The sequence below is a fragment of the Hyperolius riggenbachi genome, chromosome 11 (assembly GCF_040937935.1).
Source record: "Hyperolius riggenbachi isolate aHypRig1 chromosome 11, aHypRig1.pri, whole genome shotgun sequence".
Classification (NCBI taxonomy): Eukaryota; Metazoa; Chordata; class Amphibia; order Anura; family Hyperoliidae; genus Hyperolius; species Hyperolius riggenbachi.
Genome location: NC_090656.1, coordinates 36,552,125 through 36,579,514, shown reverse-complemented (window position 1 = coordinate 36,579,514; position 27,390 = coordinate 36,552,125). Strand labels below are relative to the sequence as shown.

Genomic DNA, 27,390 nt, shown 5'->3' with positions numbered 1-27,390 from the left:
ATCTTAAGTACCTTTACTGTTGAGTGAACCCAGCTCACTGCATCTAACTACCTGTTGTGTTGAGTGTGAACCCACCTGGCCACCTCACTGCATCTAACTACCTGTTGTGTTGAGTGAGAACACACCTCACTGCATATAGCTAGCATACCCCCGAGATGGACAAAATGGACAAACCAGGTAGAGGAAGAGGTAGAGGCATACCCAGAGGAAGGCCACCAGGCACCGGCAGGTCTGTGGCTGTGCGAGGTGGTGTTGCTGTGATTTCATGCGGACCTGCCCCAAAATACAGTGCTCAGAAGAAGGCACGTGCCATCACTTCCCAAAATCGTGAGGAGGTGATTGAGTATTTAACACAGAACACCTCATCTCCCGCAGCCACCAGCGCTACAACAAGCACCACATCCGCTGCATTTGACACTTCGCAGGAGTTATTTGGTGGTGGTGGTGAAATCACTGATTCCCAGCCACTACTGCAACAACAACAAGAAGGCGCAGGTACACCACCTCATACGTCTGAGTTAGGTGGCGATAGTATGGACGTAACGTGTGTGGATGGGGATGATGGTGGACCACCTGAAGTTGGTGCACTTGAGGAGGTGTCTGAGGAAAGCGCAGCTGGCCAGGAGGATTATGATGACGATTATACGGATACCACATATGTTCCCGGTAGAGGAGATGACCAGGGGGACAGTTCAGAGGAGGAGTCAGAGAGGAGTAGGAGGAGACGACTCCATGATAGAAGCAGAGGGAGCTCGTCCTCAGAAACAGCTGGGGGCAGTGTCCGGTGCCATGTATCGCCAGCTATGGCCAGGGAGCACACATGCCCTTCAACGTCAGCTGCTGCTGATGCCACCGTAGCGCCATCACCCCAGGGGGGCTCAGCGGTTTGGAAATTTTTTCACGTGTGTGTCTCAGATCGGAGCAAAGCCATCTGTTGTCTCTGCCAGCAAAAATTGAGCCGTGGAAAGGCCAACTCTCACGTAGGGACAAGTGCCTTACGAAGGCACCTGGAGAGAAGGCACAAACAGCTATGGCAAGAACACCTGAGGAAAAGAAGCACCCCTCAAAAGACAAGCAGCGGAGAACAACCGTGGCAGCCGTCACAGGGGGCTTCTGCTGCTCCACGTTCCCATGGTATTGTTCGTGGCTGGGGGGAGGAAGAATGGATACACTTTTAAACAATTTAAAAATACAACCATCTAAACTTTCAAACAATTTAAAAATACAAACATCTAAACTTTCAAACAATTTAAAAATACAACCATCTAAACTTTCAAACAATTTAAAAATACAACCATCTATCATTTTCAAAAAATTTAAAAAAAGGGCAAAAAAACTTGCCCTCCGTAAAACATTCTTGGCAAATGCTTTCGACTTGGTTTGTCTTCCGCTGGCTCAAGGGTCCATCTGACCACAGATGCCTGGTCTGCAAAGCAAGGTCAGGGCAGCTACAGCATGGGTCTCAGCAGGCTCCCACTTCGGGCCGCAATCCAACCTTCATTCCCCGCGGTGACAATGACAGACTTGCCCTCCATAACGGATTCCCGTTAAAGGATTTAAAGTTAATTAATTTCAAATACACAGCAGGGCCTCGAAAGTCCGCCTCCTGTATTGTTATTTTTGGTCACTACCTCGGGGCGGGCGTGCATGCCTACCTGCTGCCCTCCTTGGATGTGTAGTGGTAGCCGTTTCTCAGGCTCCACACCGGATTCCATCCCTCATTCCCCGGCCATTACCCGGGGTCACAAATGACAGACTTGCCCGCCCTCATATGATTCTCGTGAAAGGAATGTGGTGTCATCTTTGCCCGCCATAACTATGTTCTCGTTAAAGGATTTAAAGTACATTAATTTCAAATACACAGCAGGGCCTCGAAAGTCCGCCTCCTGTATTGTTATTTTTGGTCACTACCTCGGGGCGGGCGTGCATGCCTACCTGCTGCCCTCCTTGGATGTGTAGTGGTAGCCGTTTCTCAGGCTCCACACCGGATTCCATCCCTCATTCACCAGCCATTACCCGGGGTCACAATGGCAGACTTGCCCGCCTCCACAGGATTCTCATTGTAGCGGTACTGAACAAGTACACAGCAAGTAGAAAATGTAAATTAAACAACAAAACGTAAGCTTTTTAACAATGCCATGGAAAGTTGAGAAGGAAGTCACACATTACCTGACATCACTGAGTGAGGAAGAGCAATCACGCCATGTTGCGCAGTAGTCCAGCATGGCCGTCACTACACAAACAGCTGTTTGCGGTGCGTTACACAGTGAGTTTGGTGTGTCAGTGTGAAGCAGTACTCTAATTACACTCCCTGATTGATGTATACACATGCAAGATGTTTGAAAGCACGTTAGGCCTGCAATTTAGCATTCAATGTGATTTCTGCCCTTAAAACGCTGCTTTGCGTCACATCCAGATTTTTCACCGGGACTTTTGGCATGTATCCCACTCCGCCATGCCCCCCTCCAGGTGTTAGACCCCTTGAAACATCTTTTCCATCACTTTTGTGGCCAGCATAATTTTTTCTATTTTTCAAAGTTCGCCTCCCCATTGAAGTCTATTGCGGTTCGCAAATTTTTCCGCGAACCGAACCTTCTGCGGAAGTTCGCGAACCGAAAATCGGAGGTTCGCGACATCTCTAGTTATGCGACCATAACGTCCCCTAAAACGCAACGTTTTAGTGTGTAAGTAGCCTTAATGTAATGATTTTCGCAATAGTGGTCCTTTAATAAATGTTTTACAGAACAGTCAGTCAAGTCAGTGACACCTTATTTTTTATTGTGACAGTAAACTCAAACAGAAATCAAATGCTGCAGTAACAACACACCAGGGCCGGGACAACACAGAGGCCGGAAAGGCGGGAGCCTCTGAGCGGCAGGTCATCAGGTCAGACTGGGGCACTTTCAAAGACATTCCAATCCTCAGACAGTTATGGTGGCCACTAATGATCCAATCTTTCTCATCCAATCTTACCAAATCTATGTAGTAGAAGAGTAAACTGAGTGAATATACTTGAACAGATAATATGGGCAGTCCCTTATATTACATAGAAATGGTAAGATTGGATGAAAAAGATTGGATCATTAGTGGCTACCTTTAAGGAAAAAAAAGTTTTTTTTTCCACTGTCCTGTGAGACACAGCTAAGGGAGTGTAGATAAAAAGCTCTTTGCACAGTTGTTCTGAAAGAGTGCACCTAATAAGGAGTCATACATAGTTTAGACAGTAAGATTGGTAGACAGTTCCTTGTTTGTTTTTTTTATCTCTTCTTTGCTGACTTCTGTCAGTGATGTCATCCAGCCAGTGGCGGACATACGGCCGTGCAGGCCGTGCCGCCGCACGAGGGCCCCTGAAGTTCCGCTGCTTCAGGGGCCCATTAAGTATTGCAGGTTTTTTTTTTTAATTTTACCTTTTATTTTTATTTTAACCTGGGGGGCCCCTACTCCTGTCCTCCCCCCTCACATCGGCCCCCCCCCTCCCCCTCATGCGATGCGGCGGGAGAGCAGAAAATCCAGGAAGTCTCCGCCGGGGCTGCAGCAGACACTAGAGGCTGCTGCCGCTTGGTCTCCCGTGTCTCCAACTTTGTACACTGCTCGCTACTTCCTGGTTTAGTAGCGAGCAGTGTACAAAGTTGGAGACACGGGAGACCAAGCGGCAGCAGCCTCTAGTGTCTGCTGCAGCCCCGGCGGAGACTTCCTGGATTTTCTGCTCTCCCGCCCGCCGCCGCCGCCGCGCATACCGGGAGGGGGGCCCCGAGGTGAGTGAGGGAGGATAGGAGTCGGGCCCCCCACCCGGATAGCTACACACCCATCCACCCGGCTACCTTACCCACCCGGCTACCTACCCACCCGGATACCCACACACCCACCCGGCTACCTAACCACCCACCCAGCTACCTACCCGGCTACCTAACCACCCTGCTGGCTACCTACCCACCCGGCTACCTACCCACCCGGATACCCACACACCCACCCGGCTACCTACCCGGCTACCTAACCACCCACCCGGCTACCTACCCGGCTACCTAACCACCCTGCCGGCTACCCACCCACCCACCCGGCTACCTACCCGGCTACCTAACCACCCTGCCGGCTACCTACCCACCCACCCGGCTACCTACCCACTCGGCTACCTAACCACCCACCCGGCTACCTACCCACCCGGCTACCTACCCGGCTACCTAACCACCCACCCGACTACCTACCCACCCGGCTACCTAACCACCCACACATCTACGCACTCACCCGGCTACCTACCCACCCGGCTACCTAGCCACCCACCCGTCTACCCACCCGGCTACCTACCCACCCAGCTACCTAACCACCCTGCCGGCTACCTACCCACCCACCCGGATACCTACCCACCCACCCGGCTACCTACCCACCCAGCTACCTACCCGGCTACCTAACCACCCACCCGGCTACCCACCCGGCTACCTAACCACCCACACATCTACCCACCCGGCTACCTAACCACCCACCCGTCTACCTACCCACCCAGCTACCTAACCACCCTGCCGGCTACCTACCCACCCGGCTACCTACCCACCCGGCTACCTACCCACCCGGCTACCTACCCACCTGGCTACCCACCCACCCGGCTACCCAACCACTCACCCGGCTACCTAACCACCCACCCGGCTACCTACCCGGCTACCTAACCACCCACCCGGCTACCTACACACCCACCCGGCTACCTACCCACCCACCAGGCTACCTACCTACCTACCCACCCGGCTACCTACCAACCCACCAGGCTACCTACCTAAAGACCCACCAGGCTACCTACCCACCCACCCAGCTACCTAACCACCCACCTACCCACCCACCAGGCTACCTACCCACCAGGCTACCCACCCACCCGGCTACCCAGCCACCCACCAGGCTACTTACCCACCCGGCTAAGGGCTGCCTACCTACCTACCCACCAGGCTACCTATCCACCCAACCACCCATGGGAGCTGCGCGCTGGATGGAGGCTGGGACAGGAGGTCTGCTGCTGCAGGTGAGTAAATGGTTTTTTTTATTATTTATTTTAGCAGGTGTATGTTCTGGGCAGGTCTGCCACATGATTGCGTGTATGTTCTGGGCAGGTCTGCCACATGATTGCATGTATGTTCTGGGCAAATTTGCTACATGATTGCATGTGTTTTCTGGGCAAATCTGCCGACATGATTGCACGTATTTTCTGGGCATATCTGCCGACATGATTGCACGTATTTTCTGGGCATATCTGCCGACATGATTGCACGTATTTTCTGGGCATATCTGCCGACATGATTGCACGTATTTTCTGGGCATATCTGCCGACATGATTGCACGTATTTTCTGGGCATATCTGCCGACATGATTGCACGTATTTTCTGGGCATATCTGCCGACATGATTGCACGTATTTTCTGGGCATATCTGCCGACATGATTGCACGTATTTTCTGGGCATATCTGCCGACATGATTGCACGTATTTTCTGGGCATATCTGCCGACATGATTGCACGTATTTTCTGGGCATATCTGCTCACATTATGTGTATTTTCATGAGAAAACCTGCACAATTATGTGAATTTTCTGGGGAAAGGGTCACCAAAACCTGGGCCCACTGTCTTTGCGTTGCACTTTTCAAGGGAACCTGAGGTGAGAATAATATTGAGGCTGCCATATTTCTCTCCTTTTAAGCAATACCAGTTGCCTGGTTGCCGTTCTGGTCCTCTGCCTCTTATTCTTTCAACCATAGACCCTGAACAAGCATGCAGCAGGTCAGGGGTTTCTGACAATATTGTCAGAACTGAGAAGATTAAGCTGCATGCTTGTTGCTGGTGTTATTCAGTTTATTACTGCAGCCAAATAGATCAGCAGGGCCGCCAGGCAACTAGTATTGTTTAAAAGGAAATAAATATGGCAGCCTCCATATCACTCTCACCCCGGGATCACTTTAAATTACAGTTAGCTCCGCCCTTATCCGGTCATTGCCACGCCCATTTTTTGCCGCGGCGCTACGCGCCGCAGGTTCTGTCCACACCCATTTTTTGCTGCGGCGTGCTTCGCGCGTCGTAGGTTATAGCCACGCCCATTTTTTGCCACGGCGCGCTTTGCGCGCCGCAGGTCAGGAGGGCCCACAATTGATATTTTGCACAGGGGCCCACTGCTGCCTGTGTCCGCCACTGCATCCAGCTGCTCCCCCAGGAAGCAGCTCAGTCATGCATGGGTGGCTGATGGAGAATGGAATTCTAATGGAAAGAAAAACAAAAGTTTGCTTTCTTAAAACAGAAAGAATTTGCGATAATTCAGGTTGGAGTGAGCTTGAGATGTCTCCCAGTGCATTACTGCCAAATATATGCAAATTAACCATTAACAGGGAAAGAGAAAGGTATTTGTGCTGTTCGTGTGTATGTGAGAGAGAAGCCCTGCTCCCTTCCTCCATCCTCAGGGCCGGCGCTACCATTAAGGCAAAGGAGGCAGCTGCCCCAGGGCCCCAGAGCTTGTAGGGGCCCCCAGTGGCTACAAGAGGAAAAAAATTTTTTGCAAATCGGCCTTATAGTTTTTGAGAAAATCGATTTTAAAGTTTCAAAGGAAAAAAACAAAACACATTTAAAAACCTGTCGACTTTAATGGTTAATAGCAAATCCACCTTAAATGCTAGAAACCCTAAATTTGCAGGGTATGTTAAGGAGATCGTTAGGAATAAGAGGAAAAAACTATTTTTCAAAAAGACCTTAGAGTTTTTGAGAAAATCGATTTTAAAGTTTAGAAGGAAAAAAGTATACTTTTAAATGCGGTAAATGTCACTTTTAGTAGCAAACCTAACGGTAGTGTAATTTTACAGGCATCAAACGAAAGCGCAATAAATTATCTGACGGGGTTTCCAGGGGTCCATACGCAGCCGCAGCGCTTTGGCCAGGGATCGCTATACAGCAGCAATATGGCTGTATGAAGATCCCTGGCATTTTTTCCTATTTTCCCAATTTTTTATGTTTAGAGTGTGGGAATTTAAAAAAAAAAAAATTATGTGGGGTCCCCCTCCTGAAACTTTTTAACCCCTTGTCCCCCATGCAGGCTGGGATAGCCAGAATGTGGAGCTCCGACCGATTGGGACTTCACACCCTGACTATACCAGCTGCAAAAAAGGTCCCCTAATGCCGATTTTTGTTCCGGGGTATCTGTTGGGGGGGCCCAGGTTTATTTTGCCCTGGGGCCCCATTGTTGCTTAAACCGGCCCTGTCCATCCTGAACCTGTGCTCTGGAAGTAAGGGAGACTGTAGGCTGAAAAGGCTTCTGTGCTTCTCCCTACCGCCCTTCACTCCCAGTACTGAAAAGGACCTGGACTTACAGAAATGACACTGCAGTGTCCTAATGCTGCCATGCTAGAGTAAAGGCAGCCATACATCTAGCGATGATGGGCAGATTTCACCAAGAGACAAATCTCTCTCTTATCCAATCTGATTAAAGAGAGATCTGTCAGGTGCCCATACACCTCAGACCGATTCACCGATTTTAGCATGACATCTCTTGGGAATCAGACGAGTCCCCTGCTTCTGCTGCATCCGCCGCCCCCTAGTGTATAAATGTGCCCCCCAATGTGTATTTATACATAACCTGTCCTGTGTTGCCCCCGTGCGGTGCCCATACATCTTCTGCTCCTCCATTTGCGCTTCACATGCCGCTGGCATTTAGCACACGTGACATCACACATGCGTCACACGCTATATGCTGGTGGCATGTGAGCCACAAATGGAAGAGAAGAAGCTGAAGGTGGATGGGCACCGTGTGGTAAACGACACAGGACAGGAAATGTATAAATGCACACATGGGGGCACATTTATACATTTGGGGGAACAGCACCAGGGGTTTTGTCGCATCCATCACTCGGACCACTTTACAAAGTACATAGTCATGTCACTGACTGCCCTCTGATGAGCTCACGTTCTATTCTCTGCCATAGTCATAATCTAATCTTCTACCATATTATTATTGTGTATTTATAAATTACTGACATCTTCTGCAGCACATTACAGAGTACATAGTCATGTCACTGACTGCCCTCAGAGGAGCTCACAATCTAATCCCTACCATAGTCATAGTCCAATCTTCTACCATATTATTATTATGTATTTAAATAACACTGACATCTTCTGCAGCACTTTACAGGGTACATAGTCATGTCACTGACTGTCCTCTGATGAGCTCACTTTCTATTCTCTGCCATAGTCATAATCTAATCTTCTACCATATTATTATTGTGTATTTATATAGCACTGACATCTTCTGCAGCACTTTACAGGGTACATAGTAATGTCACTAACTGTCCTCAGAGGAGCTCACACTCTAATCCTACCATACTTATAGTCTAATGTCCTACCATATTATTATTATTATGTATTTATATAGCACTGACATCTTCTGCAGCACTTTACAGGGTACATAGTCATGTCACCGACTGTCCTCAGAGGCGCTCACAATCTAATCCTACCATAGTCATAGTCTAATGTCCTACCATATTATTGTGTATTTATATAGCACTGACATCTTCTGCAGCACATTACAGAGTACATAGTCATGTCACTGACTGTCCTCAGAGGCGTTCACAATCTAATCCTACCATACTCCTAGTCTAATACCCTACAATATTACTATTATGTATTTATATAGCACTGACATCTTCTGCAGCACTGTAGAGAGTACATAGTCATGTCACTGACTGTCCTCAGAGGAGCTCACAATCTAATCCCTGCCATAGTCATAGTCTAATGTCCTAACATATTATTATTATTATGTATTGATATAGCACTGACATCTTCTGCAGCACATTACAGAGTACATAGCCATGCCACTGACTGTCCTCAGAGGAGCTCACAATCTAATCCTACCATACTTATAGTCTAATGTCCTACCATATTAATAGTATGTATTTATATAGCACTGACATCTTCTGCAGCACTTAACAGGGTACATAGTCATGTCACCGACTGTCCTCAGAGGCGCTCACAATCTAATCCTACCATACTCCTAGTCTAATACCCTACAATATTATTATGTATTTATATAGCACTGACATCTTCTGCAGCACATTACAGAGTACATAGTCATATCACCGACTGTCCTCAGAGGCGCTCACAATCTAATCCTACCATACTCCTAGTCTAATACCCTACAATATTACTATTATGTATTTATATAGCACTGACATCTTCTGCAGCACTGTACAGAGTACATAGTCGTGTCACTGACTGTCCTCAGAGGAGCTGACAATCGTATCCCTGCCATAGTCATAGTCTAATGTCCTAACATATTATTATTATTATGTATTTATATAGCACTGACATCTTCTGCAGCACATTACAGACTACATAGTCATGTCACTGACTCTCCTCAGAGGAGCTCACTATCTAATCCCTGCCAAAGTCATAGTGTAATGTCCTAACATATTATTATTATTATTATTATTATTATTATTATGTATTTATATAGCACTGACATCTTCTGCAGCACATTACAGAGTACATAGCCATGTCACTGTCTGTCCTCAGAGGAGCTCACTATCTAATCCTACCATACTTATGGTCTATGTCCTACCATATTAATATTACGTATTTATATAGCACTGACATCTTCTGCAGCACATTACAGAGTACATAGTCATGTCACCGACTGTCCTCAGAGGCGCTCACAATCTAATCCTACCATACTCCTAGTCTAATACTCTACAATATTACTATTATGTATTTATATAGCACTGACATCTTCTGCAGCACTGTACAGAGTGCATAGTCGTGTCACTGACTGTCCTCAGAGGAGCTCACAATCTAATCCCTGCCATAGTCATAGTCTAATGTCCTAACATATTATTATTATTATGTATTTATATAGCACTGACATCTTCTGCAGCACATTACAGACTACATAGTCATGTCACTGACTCTCCTCAGAGGAACTCACTATCTAATCCCTGACAAAGTCATAGTGTAATGTCCTAACATATTATTATTATTATTATTATTATGTATTTATATAGCACTGACATCTTCTGCAGCACATTACAGAGTACATAGCCATGTCACTGACTGTCCTCAGAGGCGCTCACAATCTAATCCTACCATACTCCTAGTCTAATACTCTACAATATTACTATTATGTATTTATATAGCACTGACATCTTCTACAGCACTGTACAGAGTACATAGTCGTGTCACTGACTGTCCTCAGAGGAGCTCACAATCTAATCCCTGCCATAGTCATATACTAATATTTTCACTATAGGATTGTTTGGGGGAAACCAGTTGACTTGTATGTTTTTGTACCAGTATGTTTTGAAAATGTAGGAGGATATGAAGTATCTGAATGAAATCTGGGGGCACTTATATCTGGCTTCCTGTATTGGGGGAACCTATTTCTGGAGTGATACTGGGGGCCCCTATACCTGTACCTGGCCACCTACACAGGGGGCACCTATACCTGGCTACCTAAAACTCATAGCAAAAAAAGACTTCAAGTAATCTCCACTATTGTGATGATTACTGTATACGTGCCCAATGCAGTCCTGTGGAGCAGCTCACTATATACACCAGCCTGTAAAGAGGAACAATAACTGAGATGTGGCCGATGAAAGGGGGGGGGGCGTACTTGGGCAGCTCAGCCTCTGTTGGTGATAGACCTTGTCCCGGCCCTGCAACACACACTGAGTGATGTGAGTGCAACAGTTGGTGTCACAAAAGGTGATGTCAGTGTCAGTGACACGTATTACTTTTATATAGTGACAGTGGACTCAAAAAGAATTCAAATGCTCCAGAGTGGGCCTAACACACTGCACAAACAATTTACCATGCTTTCACATTGCACGCATTGGCGTCCGTATTTCGGCACCGCGTGTAGGAGGCAGACACGCACAACATCAGAAGTGCATAGACTGCATTGCCTGATGTTCACACTGCATGCGTTCCATACCAGTGCGGTGCACAAACGCATGCTGCACGCATTTTTTAGCAAAACGCGTGGGAATGGGATCAACCACGTAATGCATGCAATCGCAGATGGCGGGGAATCACGGGTGTATCTACCGCCCCTGCAAGACATGCAGCCACGGGGGGCCCCGAGGGGGAGAAACCTGAGAGGTGGCCCGTGGCTCTGATGCTCACCACCCACCTGTATGCCTTAACGAGCGGGCTGACACTGCAAAATTGATTTGTTTTGATGCAGACTGTTCCTGCAGAGTGCGGTGGCAGGCACTAGGACCTGGAGGAATGCTTCTTTCCTCTCTCCTATACATCCTGCTTGGACGCTTCCTCGCCAAGCAGATTGGGCAGCCCCGCATGCGCAGTACGAGCCTGTGTCCCATTAAATTACGCAGCCACGTAAAACGTCCTAAATATCTCCGCTTTCACACCACGCACACTCCCGAAATTTTCAGGGGAGGGAGGGGACCCCCAGATCTAGCTCTGTGCCGACTTGCAGCCCCCGAGCCCCGCTGGTTCCCGAGACTGATTGCAGCAAACCTATCTCGGGAACCAGCGGGGCTCGGGGGCTGCAATTCGACACAGAGCTAGATCTGGGGGTCCCCTCCCTCCCCTGAAAATTTCAGGAGTGTACGTGGTGCGGAAGCGGAGATATTTCAGATAAATAATGTCTAACTTCCCACTGAGCATGCGTGATACTCAGTAAGGAAGGCTGCTTCCGGGCTGCCCATTCTGACATTACATCGGTCAAGCACGCTGGATGGAGAAGGGCAGGCGACATAATCCAGACCAGGAAGAAGAATGTGTCACGCTGTCGCTGCCAAATGTATGTGAGACACACAGCCTGTCTGTGATGTGTGCAGTGTGTATGTGCCTGTGAAGTGTGCAGTGTGTATGTGCCTGTGATGTGTGCAGTGTGTATGTGCCTGTGATGTGTGCAGTGTGTATGTGCCTGTGATGTGTGCAGTGTGTATGTGTCTGTGATGTGTGCAGTGTGTATGTGTCTGTGATGTGTGCAGTGTGTATGTGTCTGTGATGTGTGCAGTGTGTATGTGTCTGTGATGTGTGCAGTGTGTAGTGTGTATGTGATGTGTGCAGTGTGTATGTGTCTGTGAAGTGTGCAGTGTGTATGTGTCTGTGATGTGTGCAGTGTGTATGTGTCTGTGATCAGGGCCGGATTTAGGCCAAGGCCGCCTAGGCATAGATGGAGGGGAAGAGGAAGCTTCTGCACCGGAGACAAGCGGAGAAATGAGTGACACTGATAGCTGCTGCGGGGTGAAGGTGAGCTGGATACTGAAAGGGGAGTGGCAAAAGGAGGGATTAATGGAGTCATCTGGCCACCTATACTGGAGGGGAGGGGTCATCAGGCTACCTATACTGGAAGGGTCATCTCGCTATACTGAAGCTGAAGGGGGCGGCTGGTGTCAGTGCCTTGGGCGGTAAGAAATCCGGCCCTGTCTGTGATGTGTGCAGTGTGTATGTGTCTGTGAAGTGTGCAGTGTGTATGTGCCTGTGATGTGTGCAGTGTGTATGTTCCTGTGATGTGTGCAGTGTGTATGTGTCTGTGATGTGTGCAGTGTGTATGTGTCTGTGATGTGTGCAGTGTGTATGTGCCTGTGATGTGTGCAGTGTGTATGTGTCTGTGATGTGTGCAGTGTGTATGTGTCTGTGATGTGTGCAGTGTGTATGTGTCTGTGAAGTGTGCAGTGTGTATGTGTCTGTGAAGTGTGCAGTGTGTATGTGCCTGTGATGTGTGCAGTGTGTATGTGCCTGTGATGTGTGTAGTGTGTATGTGCCTGTGATGTGTGCAGTGTGTATGTGTCTGTGATGTGTGCAGTGTGTATGTGCCTGTGATGTGTGCAGTGTGTATGTGCCTGTGATGTGTGCAGTGTGTATGTGCCTGTGATGTGTGCAGTGTGTATGTGCCTGTGATGTGTGCAGTGTGTATGTGCCTGTGATGTGTGCAGTGTGTATGTGTCTGTGATGTGTGCAGTGTGTATGTGCCTGTGATGTGTGCAGTGTGTATGCGTCTGTGATGTGTGCAGTGTGTATGTGTCTGTGATCTGTGAAGTGTGCAGTGCGTCTGTGCAATGTGCAGTGCATCTGTGCAATGTGCAGTGCGTCTGTGAAGTGTGCAGTGTGTATGTGTCTGTGAAGTGTGCAGTGTGTATGTGTCTGTGAAGTGTGCAATGTGTATGTGTCTGTGATGTGTGAAGTGTGCAGTGTGTATGTGTCTGTGATGTGTGCAGTGTGTATGTGTCTGTGATGTGTGCAGTGTGTATGTGTCTGTGATGTGTGCAGTGTGTATGTGTCTGTGAAGTGTGCAGTGTGTATGTGTCTGTGATGTGTGCAGTGTGTATGTGTCTGTGATGTGTGCAGTGTGTATGTGTCTGTGATGTGTGCAGTGTGTATGTGTCTGTGATGTGTGCAGTGTGTATGTGCCTGTGATGTGTGCAGTGTGTATGTGTCTGTGATGTGTGCAGTGTGTATGTGCCTGTGATGTGTGCAGTGTGTATGTGCCTGTGATGTGTGCAGTGTGTATGTGTCTGTGATGTGTACAGTGCGTGTGTGCCTGTGATGTGTGCAGTGTGTATGCGTCTGTGATGTGTGCAGTGTGTATGTGTCTGTGATCTGTGAAGTGTGCAGTGCGTCTGTGAAGTGTGCAATGTGTATGTGTCTGTGATGTGTGCAGTGTGTATGTGTCTGTGATGTGTGCAGTGTGTATGTGTCTGTGATGTGTGCAGTGTGTATGTGCCTGTGATGTGTGCAGTGTGTATGCGTCTGTGATGTGTGCAGTGTGTATGTGCCTGTGATGTGTGCAGTGTGTATGCGTCTGTGATGTGTGCAGTGTGTATGTGTCTGTGATCTGTGAAGTGTGCAGTGCGTCTGTGCAATGTGCAGTGCGTCTGTGCAATGTGCAGTGCGTCTGTGAAGTGTGCAGTGTGTATGTGTCTGTGAAGTGTGCAGTGTGTATGTGCCTGTGATGTATGCAGTGTGTATGTGCCTGTGATGTGTGCAGTGTGTATGCGTCTGTGATGTGTGCAGTGTGTATGTGTCTGTGATCTGTGAAGTGTGCAGTGCGTCTGTGCAATGTGCAGTGCGTCTATGAAGTGTGCAGTGTGTATGTGTCTGTGAAGTGTGCAGTGTGTATGTGTCTGTGAAGTGTGCAGTGTGTATGTGTCTGTGATGTGTGAAGTGTGCAGTGTGTATGTGATGTGTGAAGTGTGCAGTGTGTATGTGTCTGTGATGTGTGCAGTGTGTATGTGTCTGTGATGTGTGCAGTGTGTATGTGTCTGTGATGTGTGCAGTGTGTATGTCTGTGATGTGTGCAGTGTGTATGTGTCTGTGAAGTGTGATGTGTGCAGTGTGTATGTGTCTGTGATGTGTGCAGTGTGTATGTGTGCAGTGTGCAGTGCGTCTGTGAAGTGTGCAGTGCGTCTGTGAAGTGTGCAGTGCGTCTGTGCAGTGCGTCTGTGAAGTGTGCAGTGCGTCTGTGAAGTGTGCAGTGCGTCTGTGAAGTGTGCAGTGCGTCTGTGAAGTGTGCAGTGCGTCTGTGAAGTGTGCAGTGCGTCTGTGAAGTTGGCAGTGCGTCTGTGATGTGTGCAGTGCATCTGTGATGTGTGCAGTGCGTCTGTGATGTGTAGTGTGAGACATGTGTAGTGTGGATGTGATGTGTGAAGTGTGCAGTGTGTATGTGTCTGTGATGTGTGCAGTGTGTATGTGTCTGTGATGTGTGCAGTGTGTATGTGTCTGTGAAGTGTGCAGTGTGTATGTGTCTGTGATGTGTGCAGTGTGTATGTGTCTGTGATGTGTGCAGTGTGTATGTGTCTGTGATGTGTGCAGTGTGTATGTGTCTGTGATGTGTGCAGTGTGTATGTGCCTGTGATGTGTGCAGTGTGTATGTGTCTGTGATGTGTGCAGTGTGTATGTGCCTGTGATGTGTGCAGTGTGTATGTGCCTGTGATGTGTGCAGTGTGTATGTGTCTGTGATGTGTACAGTGCGTGTGTGCCTGTGATGTGTGCAGTGTGTATGCGTCTGTGATGTGTGCAGTGTGTATGTGTCTGTGATCTGTGAAGTGTGCAGTGCGTCTGTGAAGTGTGCAATGTGTATGTGTCTGTGATGTGTGCAGTGTGTATGTGTCTGTGATGTGTGCAGTGTGTATGTGTCTGTGATGTGTGCAGTGTGTATGTGCCTGTGATGTGTGCAGTGTGTATGCGTCTGTGATGTGTGCAGTGTGTATGTGCCTGTGATGTGTGCAGTGTGTATGCGTCTGTGATGTGTGCAGTGTGTATGTGTCTGTGATCTGTGAAGTGTGCAGTGCGTCTGTGCAATGTGCAGTGCGTCTGTGCAATGTGCAGTGCGTCTGTGAAGTGTGCAGTGTGTATGTGTCTGTGAAGTGTGCAGTGTGTATGTGCCTGTGATGTATGCAGTGTGTATGTGCCTGTGATGTGTGCAGTGTGTATGCGTCTGTGATGTGTGCAGTGTGTATGTGTCTGTGATCTGTGAAGTGTGCAGTGCGTCTGTGCAATGTGCAGTGCGTCTATGAAGTGTGCAGTGTGTATGTGTCTGTGAAGTGTGCAGTGTGTATGTGTCTGTGAAGTGTGCAGTGTGTATGTGTCTGTGATGTGTGAAGTGTGCAGTGTGTATGTGATGTGTGAAGTGTGCAGTGTGTATGTGTCTGTGATGTGTGCAGTGTGTATGTGTCTGTGATGTGTGCAGTGTGTATGTGTCTGTGATGTGTGCAGTGTGTATGTCTGTGATGTGTGCAGTGTGTATGTGTCTGTGAAGTGTGATGTGTGCAGTGTGTATGTGTCTGTGATGTGTGCAGTGTGTATGTGTGCAGTGTGCAGTGCGTCTGTGAAGTGTGCAGTGCGTCTGTGAAGTGTGCAGTGCGTCTGTGCAGTGCGTCTGTGAAGTGTGCAGTGCGTCTGTGAAGTGTGCAGTGCGTCTGTGAAGTGTGCAGTGCGTCTGTGAAGTGTGCAGTGCGTCTGTGAAGTGTGCAGTGCGTCTGTGAAGTTGGCAGTGCGTCTGTGATGTGTGCAGTGCATCTGTGATGTGTGCAGTGCGTCTGTGATGTGTAGTGTGAGACATGTGTAGTGTGGATGTGATGTGTGAAGTGTGCAGTGTGTATGTGTCTGTGATGTGTGCAGTGTGTATGTGTCTGTGATGTGTGCAGTGTGTATGTGTCTGTGATGTGTGCAGTGTGTATGTGTCTGTGATGTGTGCAGTGTGTATGTGTCTGTGAAGTGTGATGTGTGCAGTGTGTATGTGTCTGTGATGTGTGCAGTGTGTATGTGTGCAGTGTGCAGTGCGTCTGTGAAGTGTGCAGTGCGTCTGTGAAGTGTGCAGTGCGTCTGTGAAGTGTGCAGTGCGTCTGTGCAGTGCGTCTGTGAAGTGTGCAGTGCGTCTGTGAAGTGTGCAGTGCGTCTGTGAAGTGTGCAGTGCGTCTGTGAAGTGTGCAGTGCGTCTGTGCAGTGTGGAGTGCATCTGTGAAGTGTGCAGTGCGTCTGTGAAGTGTGCAGTGCGTCTGTGAAGTGTGCAGTGCGTCTGTGAAGTGTGCAGTGCGTCTGTGAAGTGTGCAGTGCGTCTGTGAAGTGTGCAGTGCGTCTGTGAAGTGTGCAGTGCGTCTGTGATGTGTGCAGTGCGTCTGTGAAGTGTGCAGTGCGTCTGTGCAGTGCGTCTGTGAAGTGTGCAGTGCGTCTGTGAAGTGTGCAGTGCGTCTGTGAAGTGTGCAGTGCGTCTGTGAAGTGTGCAGTGCGTCTGTGCAGTGTGGAGTGCATCTGTGAAGTGTGCAGTGCGTCTGTGAAGTGTGCAGTGCGTCTGTGAAGTGTGCAGTGCGTCTGTGAAGTGTGCAGTGCGTCTGTGAAGTGTGCAGTGCGTCTGTGAAGTGTGCAGTGCGTCTGTGAAGTGTGCAGTGCGTCTGTGATGTGTGCAGTGCGTCTGTGATGTGTGCAGTGCGTCTGTGATGTGTAGTGTGAGACATGTGTAGTGTGGATGTGATGTGTGTGGCTGGGGCTGCAGAGACTGTGGGGGGCTTGACTCCGAGCCTTAGTGTATATTAATATATATATATATATATATATACAGTGGAGGAAATAATTATTTGACCCCTCACTGATTTTGTAAGTTTGTCCAATGACAAAGAAATGAAAAGTCTCAGAACAGTATCATTTCAATGGTATGTTTATTTTAACAGTGGCACATCAAAAGGAAAATCGAAAAAATAACCTTAAATAAAAGATAGCAACTGATTTGCATTTCATTGAGTGAAATAAGTTTTTGAACCCCTACCAACCATTAAGAGTTCTGGCTCCCACAGAATGGTTAGACACTTCTACTCAATTAGTCACCCTCATTAAGGACACCTGTCTTAATTAGTCACCTGTATAAAAGACACCTGTCCACAGAATCAATCAATCAAGCAGACTCCAAACATGGGACTCTTTCCAACATGGGAAAGACCAAAGAGCTGTCCAAGGATGTCAGAGACAAAATTGTAGACCTGCACAAGGCTGGAATGGGCTACAAAACCATTAGCAAGAAGCTGGGAGAGAACGTGACAACTGTTGGTGCGATTGTTCGAAAATGGAAGGAGCACAAAATGACCATCAATCGACCTCGCTCTGGGGCTCCACGCAAGATCTCACCTCTTGGGGTGTCAATGGTTCTGAGAAAGGTGAAAAAGCATCCTCGAACTACATGGGAGGAGTTAGTGAATGACCTCAAATTAGCAGAGACCACAGTCACCAAGAAAACCATTGGAAACACATTACACCGCAATGGATTAAAATCCTGCAGGGCTCGCAAGGTCCCCCTGCTGAAGAAGGCACATGTGCAGGCCCGTCTGAAGTTTGCCAATGAACACCTGAATGATTCTGTGAGTGACTGGGAGAAGGTGCTGTGGTTTGATGAGACCAAAATAGAGCTCTTTGGCATTAACTCAACTCGCTGTGTTTGGAGGAAGAAAAATGCTGCCTATGACCCCCAAAACACCGTCCCCACTGTCAAGCATGAGGGTGGAAACATTTTGCTTTGGGGGTGTTTTTCTGCTAAGGGCACAGGACAACTTAATCGCATTAACGGGAAAATGGACGGAGCCATGTATCGTGAAATCCTGAATGACAACCTCCTTCCCTCTGCCAGGAAACTGAAAATGGCTCGTGGATGGGTGTTCCAGCACGACAATGACCCAAAACATACAGCAAAGGCAGCAAAGGAGTGGCTCAAGAAGAAGCACATTAAGGTCATGGAGTGGCCTAGTCAGTCTCCGGACCTTAATCCAATAGAAAACCTATGGAGGGAGTTTAAGCTCAGAGTTGCACAGAGACAGCCTCGAAACCTTAGGGATTTAGAGATGATCTGCAAAAAGAGGAGTGGACCAACATTCTTCCTAAAATGTGTGCAAACTTGGTCATCAATTACAAGAAACGTTTGACCTCTGTGCTTGCAAACCAGGGTTTTTCCACTAAGTACTAAGTCTTTTATTGTTAGAGGGTTCAAAAACTTATTTCACTCAATGAAATGCAAATCAGTTGCTATCTTTTATTTAAGGTTATTTTTTCGATTTTCCTTTTGATGTGCTATCTGCCAATGTTAAAATAAACCTACCATTGAAATGATACTGTTCTGAGACTTTTCATTTCTTTGTCATTGGACAAACTTACAAAATCAGTGAGGGGTCAAATAATTATTTCCTCCACTATATATACACATCCTCCATTGGCAAGGTTATCTCCTCCATGGGTTTTAACTATCATCTGTATGCAGATGACCCCCACATCTACATCCACACCCCTGACATATCCACCACTACCATGGACAAAGTCTCCTCCTGCCAATCAGCCATCTCCTCCTGGATGTCTGCTAGGTTCCTGAAACTAAATCTAGACAAAACGGAATTTATGATCTTCCCACCCCAGCCATCCACGAACCTTCCAGATGTGCAGGTCACTGTTAACCACACTACCATTCGCCCTACCTCTCAAGCCCGCTGTCTGGGTGTCACCCTGGACTCCGCACTCTCCTTCACTTCCCACATCCAAAACCTCACAAAGTCCTGCAACTTCCACCTTCGTAACATCTGTAAGATTCGCCCTTTCCTGACCTCTGCCACCACCAAACTCCTCATCTATGCCCTCATAATTTCCCGCCTTGACTACTGCAATGCCCTGCTGTCTGGTCTCCATATGACCCGAACAGCCCCACTGCAGTCCATCATGAATGCGGCAGCCAGAATTATCCACTGCTCCCATCGCTCCACCACGGCAGATCCCCTCCTAGAATCCCTCCACTGGCTTCCTATCCAGTCCAGAATCAGATTCAAGATACTGTGTCTGACCTACAAATCTGTCCACAAAACCTGTCCAACCTACATTTCTGATCTTACTCAGAGGTACACACCTAGCCGCTCACTCCGCTCTTCCAATGAACTTCGCCTAACCGCCCCCCGCATCACCCAGTCCCATGCACGCCTCCAGGACTTCTCAAGAGCTGCTCCAACACTATAGAACTTCCTACCTCCACCCATTAGGGCAGCCCCCTCCTTCAACATCTTCAAGAAAGCCCTCAAAACTCACCTTTTCACTCTGGCCTACTACCCCTCACAAGTGCTCTAAACTAGAGTGACCAGACGTCCCGGAGTGCCCGGGACGCATCCCAGATTCGGGGTCCGCTGTCCCAGGTTTAATGAGGTCCCGGGAAACGTCCCGCTTTAGGCAGCGGGACGTCCCGGCCTTGGGACTCTGGCTACTCCATCCTCATCATGAACTGGCAGCGGCGTCTATAGACGCCGTGCCAGTTCATTGCCTGCAGCCCCGCTCCAGCCTCCTTCTTCCGCTGTCTGTTCCGACACCGGCAGGCGAGCAGGGCTACGGCAAGATGGCTGCCGAAGCCCTGAACTGGAGACTATTTGTGTCCATCTTGCCGTAGCCCTGTCAGCGTGGGAGATATGCAGGGGGAAGGTGGTCCCGGGAGCAGCGCGCCAGAGGCCGGAGACTTCTACCAGGTGAGTAAATGCTTTTTTTCCAGGTGAAATGTTTGCCCGCATTGCATTTATTTTCTGGTGGAAGGTTTGCCCGTATTGCGTTTCTTTTCTGGTGAAACGTTTGCCCGCATTGCGTTTCTTTTCTGGTGAAATGTTTGCCCGCATTGCGTTTCTTTTCCAGGTGAAATGTTTGCCCGCATTGCGTTTCTTTTCCAGGTGAAATGTTTGCCCGCATTGCGTTTCTTTTTTGGTGAAATGTTTGCCCGCATTGCGTTTCTTTTCTGGTGAAATGTTTGCCCGCATTGCGTTTATTTTGTACTGACATGTTGCCCGCATTGCGTTTATTTTGTGCTGACATGTTGCCCGCATTGCGTTTATTTTGTACTGACATGTTTGCCCGCATTGCGTTTATTGTCTGGTGAAATGTTTGTCCGCATTGCGTTTATTTTCTGGTGAAATGTTTGCCCGCATTGCGTTTCTTTTCTGGTGAAATGTTTGCCCGCATTGCGTTTCTTTTCTGGTGAAATGTTTGCCCGCATTGCGTTTCTTTTGTAGGTGAAATGTTTGCCCGCATTGCGTTTATTTTGTACTGACATGTTGCCCGCATTGCGTTTATTTTGTACTGACATGTTGCCCGCATTGCGTTTATTTTTTACTGACATGTTTGCCCGCATTGCGTTTATTTTGTACTGACATGTGTGCCCGCATTGCGTTTATTTTGTACTGACATGTTTGCCCACATTGCGTTTATTTTGTACTGACATGTTGCCCGCATTGCATTTATTTTATACTGACATGTTGCCCGCATTGCGTTTATTTTGTGCTGACATGTTGCCCGCATTGCGTTTATTTTGTGCTGACATGTTTGCCCACATTGCGTTTATTTTGTACTGACATGTTGCCCGCATTGCATTTATTTTATACTGACATGTTGTCCGCATTGCGTTTATTTTGTGCTGACATGTTGCCTATTGCGTTTATTTTCTGGTGTCCGGGGTAACTGTTACTGCATTTATTATTTAATGGTCATAGATGGCTATGTTTGCTGCTTTGTGGTTACGGTATACTATTAGCATCACACAGTTTCTGCACACCCATGATGCAAAGTCTCATTTGTCCACATCATGGCGTAAACACTGCTTTCTTATGCCTCGCTGTTACATCATTACGTTAGCTCCGCCCATACAATGTCATGGCCACGCCCATTTTTCGCCGCGGCGCCGTCTATTCCTGTATTGTCATATTGCTGTATGTCACCCCTAAATATTGTCTGTAACCTAAATTAATGTTCAGCGCTGCGTAATATGTTGGCACTTTATAAATACAATAAATAAATTATATATATACACATACACACATATATATATATATATATATATATATATATATATATATATATCCTGCCTGATTTATTTTTGGAGGGAGGGGGCGGTTGTTGCTGCTGGGGGGAAGGGGAGTGTTTGGTTGGGGGGCCCCATCCAGAGTTTGGCAAGGGGGCATGGCCATCTGCAAGTGATAATGTAAACGAGGCCTTAGGGTTACTAACAGTCCTGAAAAGGACTTTTGGGGCTCTAGCTGGTGAACTACAAGGAGCACTACTTAGGTGGTTTCTCCACTTTGCGTTATGTTCGGCCTACTCTAAACCACCAGAGAAACTATATTGGAGAGTAAACCCTAGATCATCAAGGAAACCATATGGGGAGGGGGGGCAGCATTAGACACCAGGGATCTGTATAGGGGAAGGAGGGGGCCACTAGACAGCAGGAAACTGTATAGAGGAGAAAGGACCACTAAACAATAGGGGATGGAGGGGGGCTATTAGACACCAGTGAACTTTATAAGTGAGAGAGATGACCACTAGACATTGAGGTCGGCCCACGACTTGGTACCAGAGCTCAATTTCGGCCCACTTTGTATTTGAGTTCGACACCCCTGCCCTAGCCTAAGGGTACATTCACAGTGGTGTGTTGCGGAACGTCGCAATGCAATGCAACACCTATGCAATGTTCACAATGCGGCCGGTGCAACTTAAAGGCGTGCGGCATCCAAACGGACTGCATGCACACAAAATGCGCGCTAACAGTGACACAACATTTTTATTGACTGCGTGCTTCACTGTTTACGACACAAAGTATAGATAACGTGTGGTGCGACTCCATTGCCTTCCTGCTTATACAGGGAGCGCAACACCCACTGTGCACCAAGCCTAACTCTGCTCATTGAAAAGTTCAGTGTTAGATGAAAGTATCACAAATGTTGAGGGATCTGAATTTAATTTATAATGCTAATCAATAAATGGTGATTTGGGGTTCCATTGTCTGCATTGTCTGGGCAGCATGGTGGCGTAGTGGTTAGCGCTCTTGCCTTGCAATGCTGCGTCCCCGGTTCGTATCCCAGCCAGGTCAACATCTGCAAGGAGTTTGTATGTTCTCCCTGAGTCTGTGTGGGTTTCCTCCGGGCACTCCGGTTTCCTCCCACATCCCAAAAACATACAGATAAGTTAATTGGCTTCCCCCTAAAAATTTGCCCTAGACTACAATACATACACTAAGATATAGACATATAACTATGGTAGGGACTAGATTGTGAGCTCCTCCGAGGGACAGTTAGTGACAAGACTAAATATACTCTGTACAGCGCTGCAGAAGATGTCGGCGCTATATAAATACTAAATAATAATAATGTTTGAAAACTGCAGAGGATTGTAACTGGATTAAACGTCCCTCTGTCCGATCACCATGGCGTTTTCTCGTTACTCTCCAAGCGCTGCCTAAAACTCCATCGCCAGCCTTTTGGGCGGATTGACCCTTCAATTCCATTTTTTCATTGAAAATATTGAATTCCCGTTCGGCTGGCCGTTCTCGACTTTGCTTCATATTAAACGCTCTAGCTACCGGGCCAAAAATTGATTTTTTTTTCCTTTTCTGCCTTTTCTCTACAAAGATGTAATGACAGGTGACTTGTTCTGTTATTGAGAAAAAAATGTCATTTTTTTTCTTTAACATCGTAGTGCCTGAATACAGCAAAGAGGGGGCCGCTAATGCAGTGCGCAGTGCCGAGCGCCCAGCTGGTACCTCCAGCTACTGCTATTGTTGAGGGACGTTTGTAGAATGTGCGGCACACAGAGCACTTATGTATGGCGGTATTCAGAAGAAAAGGAACAGATTTATATCCAGAAGATGGTTTACTAGCAGCCAGGTCTGTCTCTTGGGCAGTGCGGGCAAGATGACCTCCCTGAGTGCAGACCAGCAAGTAGAAGAAGGGGGGCGCAGGCAGAAGGACATAACCGCTAGGGAGCTGGTGACGTGCGGTGCAGCCTAATGGAAGAAGAAAGAAGATTACCAGCGTGAGCACCTTCCTTGACTCCTCCTGGGCTGCGTGCACCTGACGTCAAGTCAACATCATGTTACCAACACGTGATGACACCTGATGTCCTGTAGCGGTACTGCAGGCTGTCAGTTCGTGGCGCCCATGGAGGAGTCGGCTTTCCGGGCTCTCTTCGCCTGTGTGTTTTCCTAGTCCCTGCTTCCTCCTGGATGAGCGGCTGGTCACTAGTAAGTAGGCAGATCTACTTGTGACATGTGGCTGTGCGACTGTCCCTAAAGAGTAGGGGTTCGTAAGTCCACGGGGGGGGGGGGGGGGGGGTGGATTTCTGTCACTCTGGAGGGACCAGTACATGCCTCCAGGTTAGCGACACCTCTTTTGCTATCGGGGGGGGGGGGGGGGGGAAACAACCTACGCAGGATTAGGTGGGCTGTGCTCAGGTGTCAGGGATCACAACAAAACGTACAACAACAAGCCAAATCTCTAGCAGATGTCAGGTTACTGCTGTACACATGCTGGAGTCACTCACCATTCTTGGCCGAGGCTCTCTTTATTGTCAAGGACTGAGATTCTGCAAGTTCTACAAATTCTTCAAGACCCAACTGCTTGTATGTGCTGCTCCACAGACACTCTGCTGATAGTTGTACTGATTATTAAAGTGTACCTGTAGGGGAAAAAGTGACTATGGGGTACTCATTCGGAAGGGGGGGGGGCTCTGGATCCAGGAGAGACTCCCCCCCCCCCCCCCTGTTCTCCTCCACTGGCCCGTTCCAGCACTGGGGCCTCTGAAAAATCGCTTCTCAAAAGCTTGCGCACTAGCACAGGCCCACTCAGCTTCCTTTGGCAACGGAGGCATAGCTATGGGTGGGCAAGGGGGGGACACATGTCCCTGGGCGCAGCACTGTAAGGGAGCACAAAGCATGGCCATTGCACCCCCAAGTGAGTGAGAGGTGGCTCGCTGGCTGCCCAAAGTGGCCCTGCTTCTCTCCCTCTCTCTGCAGAGGAATGCAGAAGTGTTAACAGCAGCAGAACAAGGGGGCACACCTGGCTAACTATAGGGGGTACATCTGGCTATCTAAACATGGTGAAGGAAGGCACATTTGGCTATCTAAAGGGGGAGAAGGGAGGCACAACTGGCTATCTAAACAACATTTGTACATTTGGCTCCATCCATGACCACACCCAAATTCTGATGCATGGCCATGCCCAATTTGTCCTTTGGGGTGCAAAAACTGTCTTTGTCCCCGGGCGCTGAAAATCCTATCTACACCTCTGTTTGGCAAAATCTGAGCCTGATCGGGTCCATGCTACTGCACATGCGTGAGCCATCTGCACCTGAGCAGTAGCATGGGCCCATTTAGGCTCGGCTTTTTCTGCCAGAGCGGCTCTTTGTTACTGCGCAGGTGCAGTGTGGACACGCCTTGGGGGTCTCGGCACTGGATGTGGCTGGTGGAGGAGGACGGGGAGGCCTCTTTAGGATCCAGAGACTTCTTCTCCAGAGGTAAATATCTGTTTTTGGGCATTACAAACCTCCCTGGTTTGATTCAGGTCCTTTTTACACTAGCAGGTAATACCTGAGTAGCATTACCCTATTTTTCTGCAAGGGGCCCCAAAAGCATTGAAAAACTATAGAGACTTTTGCACGTATTTCTTTCACTTGCAGTGCACTGGAAGTATCCGAGCTGACGCAAGGGCAACAGAGTGTTACTCGCAAGCACCACGCTTAACACACGGTGCTTGGGGTAATGGAAGTCTATAAGCGATACACATGCACAGACCAACGGGAATCCCAGGGAATCTCAGTAACGTATTTCCTGCTATGCACATGACTCTGACGGGCATTCCGCGATTAAAAGCAATCTCAAAACGTGTTGCCTGCAGCATTTTGTTGCGATTTTCGAACAGTCACGGTACAGTGCTTAACCACTTGAGGACTGCAGTGTTAAAGTGGATCCGAGATGAACTTTTACACATTGCATAATTGTGTTCCTTTCCTATTGTTTATAGGGCATTCCTCAAGTCAAATACTTTTTTGTTTTTGTTTTAATGCTCTAATTCCCTATAAGCTAAATAAGCCACTCCCACGGGTTTTCAGAGAGCCAAGGCACTTTTAGACAGTAGCAAGGGCTCATGGGAGCTCAGTCTGGGCAGGAGGGGGAGGTATTACTAGCCAGAGATTTCCAAGGCAGAGGGGAGGAGGGAGGAGGAGGGGGGATTAGTTTTCTTTGCTCAAGATGCAGATAAGCCTGCCTCTGTGTAATGTTTACAAACAACATGGCTGCTGTCATTGTATCACAGGAAGAAATATTCTTATTCTATTAAAGCTGTTTGCAGCTAGATATGCTGTGTAAACTATCTAAACTTTAGATAAGATATATAGACAAGTTACTTGTTATAGTTAGTTTTTCATCTCGGATCCGCTTTAAACCCCCCTAAAGACCAGGCCGCTTCTCACTAAATTGGCCACTGCAGCGTTAAGGGCTCGCTGCAGGGCTGCACAACTCAGCACACAAGTGATTCCCCCTCCCCCCCTTTTCTCCCCACCAACAGAGCTTTCTGTTATTGGGGAGTTCTGATCGTCCGCCAGATGTTTTTTTTTTTAATAAATATTTTTATTATTTTTCTAATAAATATGCCGATTTTTATTTTTACTCTTCCCCATCCCTCCCTCCCCCCACCAGCCGATCACTCCCCAGCTTCTGCCTTAGATCGCTGCGCTGTACGGGGTAAATAATTGCCGTCTAACAGTCTCCTAGCGGCGATCGCCGCTGGCGGACTAGAGGCAGAGTGGAGCTCTGTCATTCATGCGGAGATGGGCGCGCATCCACGCGCACAATTTCCTGCAGTAGCCGGCCCCAGGACCGCCTAACGCCAATTGGCGTCAAGTCCTGCGGCCGGCTACTGCAGGAGATCGTGCGTGTCGGTCACGCCGATGGGTCATTAGGAAGTTAAACAAGCGCTGAATCACGGAAGTATACAGTGATTTTACCGCGCTAATTGTGGTAAAGTCACCCGTGCTAAACGGTAGCGGTTTGCGCTTTCAAGTGTGAATGGGCTCTAAAACAGGCCCCAAGCTAGCCCATCTTTCCTGCTTCCAAGATATCATCAAGAAATAATGGTTCACTTGCTGCCTAATATATCCACCCCATGACAGGTGCTATTGTAATGAGAATTATTGTTATCCACGTCACCTGACAGTGGTTTCAGTGAAGCACATGATCGGTATATTATTCAGCCAAGCAAAGAAAGGAGAGAAGGCAAAGCTTGTGTTAGAATCACTGAACAAATAAACCTACCCATCTAGTCTAACATGATCGCCATAGCCAAGCCTCCGCCCACCTGACCTTCCCCTGTCTGGCCTGCACTGTACAGGATGGTACAGGAGATCTGGCAGTCTTGTAGTGATGGGAATTCCGGCTCTTCTCGGAGAATCGGCTCTTCTGAATCGGCTCCCATTAAAGAGCCGGCTTTTACGGCTCTGAATCGGCTCTTCATTAAAATTCACTAGACACCACTCAGAATCGAAGTAAAAGCCCCGCCTCTGTCTCCTTGACAACTCCAGACTGCTTCTCTGACTGGGCAATCCCTCCTGCTATTGCTCTGCTCCGCCCCATACACTCCTACAAGCTGCAAGAGGAGGACTACATCTCCCAGCATGCCTCAGCGCCCTTTATTACACAGCAAATTAGAGCTGTGTGGGGCGGCTGATGCATCGGCTCTTTTAAAACTGAGAACCGGCTCTTGTCGTTCGCAGCAAAGATCGTTCGCGAACGACCCATCACTACAGTCTTGGCATGATGGAGCTTAAAGCTGCCCAATGTCATTATTAACGAGTTCTGCAGCGTCAGTCTGGAGATTTCCTGCAGTCTGCAGAGCGACATGAGAACCGTGCAGGTGAGGGATCATCACCTCCATACGTCTCTGTATGTCTTCTAGTTTATCTTCTCTCGGGGTAAATGAAAGAACATCTGGGGGTTCTTAGCACGCTTATGTTATATACATGCATCATCTCTGCAAATAGAGTGACTTTTTTTTCAGTAGTTCTATCCAGCTTCCTTTTAAGGGCGCTTTTTCATTTTTGTAAGCGCTAGCGATTTTTCAAAATCGCCTTGAAAGCGCTTACACCATGCTTTCCTATGC

At 48.1% G+C, this 27,390-nt stretch overlaps 1 protein-coding gene across 5 annotated transcripts in view; it reads left to right on the top strand.

Annotated features, from left to right (window-relative positions):
• Positions 1-27,390, top strand: part of LOC137539115 (arylamine N-acetyltransferase, pineal gland isozyme NAT-10-like) — a 75,386-nt gene that overhangs the window by 23,187 nt on the left and 24,809 nt on the right. Inside the window, exon 1 of one of the 5 annotated variants that reach the window (XM_068261600.1) lies at positions 11,675-11,768. The exons of the other annotated variants lie outside the window; for them this stretch is intronic. Coding sequence (XP_068117701.1) covers positions 11,703-11,768 — 66 coding nt within the window. The 5' untranslated portion in view covers positions 11,675-11,702. Of the gene's footprint in view, positions 1-11,674; positions 11,769-27,390 lie in introns of those variants that run through there. 5 annotated transcript variants of the gene reach the window in all.